General features: G+C 43.6%; 1 protein-coding gene across 1 annotated transcript in view; it reads left to right on the top strand.

Annotated features, from left to right (window-relative positions):
* Positions 1-26: 26 nt before the first annotated feature.
* LOC105564441 overlaps positions 27-4,047 on the top strand; it is a 12,729-nt gene continuing 8,708 nt past the window's right edge. Inside the window, exons 1-3 of the mRNA XM_012016799.1 lie at positions 27-397; positions 620-2,044; positions 3,972-4,042. Of these exons, the coding sequence (XP_011872189.1) occupies positions 664-2,044; positions 3,972-4,042 (1,452 nt within the window). The 5' untranslated portion in view covers positions 27-397; positions 620-663. The remainder of the gene's footprint in view (positions 398-619; positions 2,045-3,971; positions 4,043-4,047) is intronic.

Genomic DNA, 4,047 nt, shown 5'->3' with positions numbered 1-4,047 from the left:
TTAAAGGCGCGCAAAACAGTCTCTTGAAACGGTATCAAGTGAAACGCCGGCGTGGCCGCTCTCATGTTTCCTTTTACGGAAAGGCTGCAAGTTGATTGGCTACAGAACCATCGCCGAACGCCGTCGATCTCCAGTGCGTCGTCCTGCCTCCAGTGCGCGTGCGCTCTCCCGCCGTTTTTTTTGTTCGTTTCCTGTTTTGCTCGCGCAGCGAGATAGAAGGACCAACGCCGTAATCGGACGTTTTTGTTCCATTGTGTTCCGGTGTTTCTTGGTCTATTGGGAAAGTGTGATGTGTCGTGTTGATTTATCATGCCTCGAAATTGATCGTTTAAGATGAAGCGAATCCCGCGTTCGTAAACGAATGTCGAGGAAACAGGCCGCCGAGCTGCTTCGTTAGGTAACTATCAAGCAGGTTATGTTTTTCTCGCATCTCTCCGTAGATTTTCGTCTCGCTAATAGCCCCCTCTCGTGACACGTGTTCATTTCCACGTTATATATTTTTTTATCTACACCATCTATATGTTTACTCTTCGTAATCTATTATCTCGCGCAGATCTGAAAATTTGTTATTTCTATCTCTTGAGTCTCGTAATTTCCATTGCTCTTGAATTTCTCACAGAAAACGGCAAACTTGCGTAGAGATAGCGAGACGCAGCCGGAAGCATGATGCAAGAAATGCTAGCGAACCTTGACTTCCTCATGGAAGAGGGAGACGAGGATCAAGATACTTATATACTCGGTCCAACATACAATAACTCGGAGTCGTCCGCCATGGAAATTCAATCTGAGATGCAGCACGATAAGGTTTCCGATAACGTTGCTGGATCTAAAGTGTCGAGCTCTCTCGCGGAATCGCGCAGCCGCGACTCTCAAGCCGAAATAATTATTTCATCGGATACCGACGACTACGACGACGGCGACGACGACGACAGGGATTCTCATAATAATACTTCCAATGTGATTCCAAGTATCGGTCGCAGCGCGACAGCCAATGACTACCCTAAGCCTTCGTCACAGTTGTCTGACGCTGATGTATTCTATCTATTTGAATCAGACCCGATGGATCTGTCAGATTGTCCGAATCGAGCCCCAACTATGGCCAGTAGCAACGGCTATAGACAGGCCGCTGCCAGTAAGACTCAGGATAAACCCGAGGCGAAAGTTGCCGAGAAAACTAACGATGTTATATACACAAAGACCGTTTCCACAGGTGCGAGTAGGCTGGAGAGCCCGAGGCCAGGGTGCAGTAAAGATTTTGACGATACATCCTCGAAGAACTATTTCTCCAATCTGGACGAATTGCTGAAAGACTCGAGGCTGATACACGCCCTTCTGCCGAGACTTAATTATCGTTTGATCTACAGGACGCTCTGTAGGAATCAATTCGCGAGGAATCGCGTCGAGCTCACGTTGTGGGACCTGTTGCCGGTGGAGAGGCCGATGCCAAATTTACGAAAGAGGAAAATCTCGTGTAAGCCGCAGCTTATGAGATGTGACGAGAGTGCCTCTTTGCAAGAAGATCAGGCGGACACAAGGGCGGTCGTGAAAGAGAAAAAGCAGCGTATGAGAGACGACGACGGGAAGTTGAAAGGTGCGACACTTTCTTCATCAGCAGGCAAGACAGAGGCGGCTGATTCGAGCGACGCAAACGTTGTTGAGCAACTGAACGCGGCGCCGGCAAAGAAAACGAAACTCAGTGCACCGAACGATGCCTCTTTGCAAGGAGATGAGACGGACACGAAGACTGTCGCGACGGAGGAAGAGCGGCAGGTGAGAGAAGGCGACATCGGACTCGAGGGCGGAGCATCTGCGTCAGGTGCGAGCGAGATGAATGGGATCGAGGTGGACGTGCCGACTGCCTCGAACATGTGTCTTGACGCGAATAACGTTGCCGATCAACCGAGCGCGGTGCAGGGATCTAGCGCGCCGGGAGGGTGCAGTGAACGCAATAACGGCGTCCCTCTGCAAGCAGATCAGACAGACACGAAGCAGTTCGTGAGGAATGAAAAGCAACATACGAGAGAAGGCGACATCGGTAAGCAAGGTAATTGTTTCGCGACAGTAATGCTCAAAAGTTTCTTCCAGACAGGAACCAGCACTCAATATATTACAATAGGCCTGTTCTTTATTACTGCACTACTGAACTAGTGCAATAAGTTAAAATGAAACAAATAGATTACCTCTCATTCCAACTCATTGCACCAGTGTGCACTAGTTCAGGAGTGCAGCAATAAAAAACAGACCCATTGATATATTTTTGATGCAATATTGTTCTAAAGAATACACTTACGATTAATACATAATATAAAATAGATTCGAGAGATTATAGTTTGCGGCGCTGCTGCCACATCTCTTAGGCCTGGTCTGCAATGAGTTGTTGTTAATCGTTAGTCAGAAGTCGGAACTATATGTTGATCCCTTTCCTTTCTGGATGGATGAAAAAGGACCGACATATAGTTCTGACTTCTGACTTACGACTGACAACTCATTGTAGACCAGGCCTTACACTACACTCATGTCTACTGCATGATTCTTCCCATTTTTCAGTTTTAACTGTTTATATTGTTGGAACAATCAATAATTTTGATTTTTCCCCGGCTATTCGTTGTATTTCACTTTATAACATATTTGTTTCTCATAGGAATCTCACTCACCGTTAAGCTCAAAGAAAGTAAAATGTACCATCATTTGCGTTTGCAAACGCAAATATTAATATTTTAATGCATAATAATATATATAAATAATATTTCACGTGTAATAATATTACAAGGAATTATATTGTTAAGTGTAAAAATATTTTTAACGTGTTTTACACGCAATATTTCGTGTAACATAGCAAACTGTAACATTTTTTTTTAGAACTTTGAGACGGTCAATTTTAGTTTAATTAGTCTTATTTTGCACGTATTGATGTAAAAAATAAACTGTAAAAATTTGAAACAATTCTCACATAAATGAATTTACGAAATAACTACCTTAAGGGGTCAGGCCACCCTGAACGGGTCAAAATCAGTGTCATTTTCGTGAACCCTTTAAATTGAGGGGTAAACCGCCGAGGGCATGCGGTGTACAGATTTACACAGCATTACTGGACATTACTAGACATTTTTTGAGCATTAGCTTGGGCATTAGGCCTCGCTGGGGCATTTTAAGGATAAAACCAGTTAAGATAAATAAGACAGTAAGATAAAGTAATGCCCGCTGGGCATTCATAGGCATTGATTTACGGTCGTGGTCAGAAAGGTTGTTCAACGTTTTATAATAATTTGGAATAATTAAATCGCCAGCGATTAGTTAACAATTGGGTTGAGTAATCCGACACAACTGGCTACAGGAAAATGTTCTTTATTGTCACACAACGTTTCGGGTCATGGGTTTTAGCTCTTTTCAAGTGTATATTGCAGCATCAAGTCGGTATGTGATTAAATGCCATTAGGCCCAGTTAGGCATATCACTACAAAGACATAATAGGCTTGTTTTCTGTTCCTACACTAGTGAACTAGTGCAATAAATTGGAGTAAGACAAGCATATTTTTTCTCATTCTAGCTTACTGCACTAGTTCACCAGTGCAGGAACAGAAAACAAACCCAATGTCTCAAGATATGCGTGGTTGCGATATGATACCTCATTTCCGACTTGAGGTTGTAATATACACTTGAAAAGGGCCGAAACCCATGGCCGAAATGTTGTGTGACAATACAGGATATTTTCCTGCAGCCAGTAATTGTTTTATAATAAATTTTGGAATGTATAGCCTTTGCTCACGGATATGTGCAGTGACGCATTATTAGAGCAAAAGAATGATGCGTACGAATATCTATGCAATGATACATACGAATATTCCGAAAACTTATTGTACAACGTCGGACAACCTTTCTGACCATGACCGTACATGATTTTGATCAGCGGTTTACCCCTCGGTTTAAATATTCGTTAACGTTTGAGATTGGTGGTATTGGGACTGTCACAGTTGTAGATTTCAACACGGACGACGATGTCGATCGAGCGTTGGCGGTGCCGGTGAAACCAACGACATCCAACGCGCC

Source organism: Vollenhovia emeryi, unplaced genomic scaffold (assembly GCF_000949405.1).
Source record: "Vollenhovia emeryi isolate VEMERY1.0 unplaced genomic scaffold, V.emery_V1.0 DF939165.1, whole genome shotgun sequence".
Taxonomy (NCBI): Eukaryota; Metazoa; Arthropoda; class Insecta; order Hymenoptera; family Formicidae; genus Vollenhovia; species Vollenhovia emeryi.
This window is presented reverse-complemented; position numbering and strand designations above follow the sequence as displayed.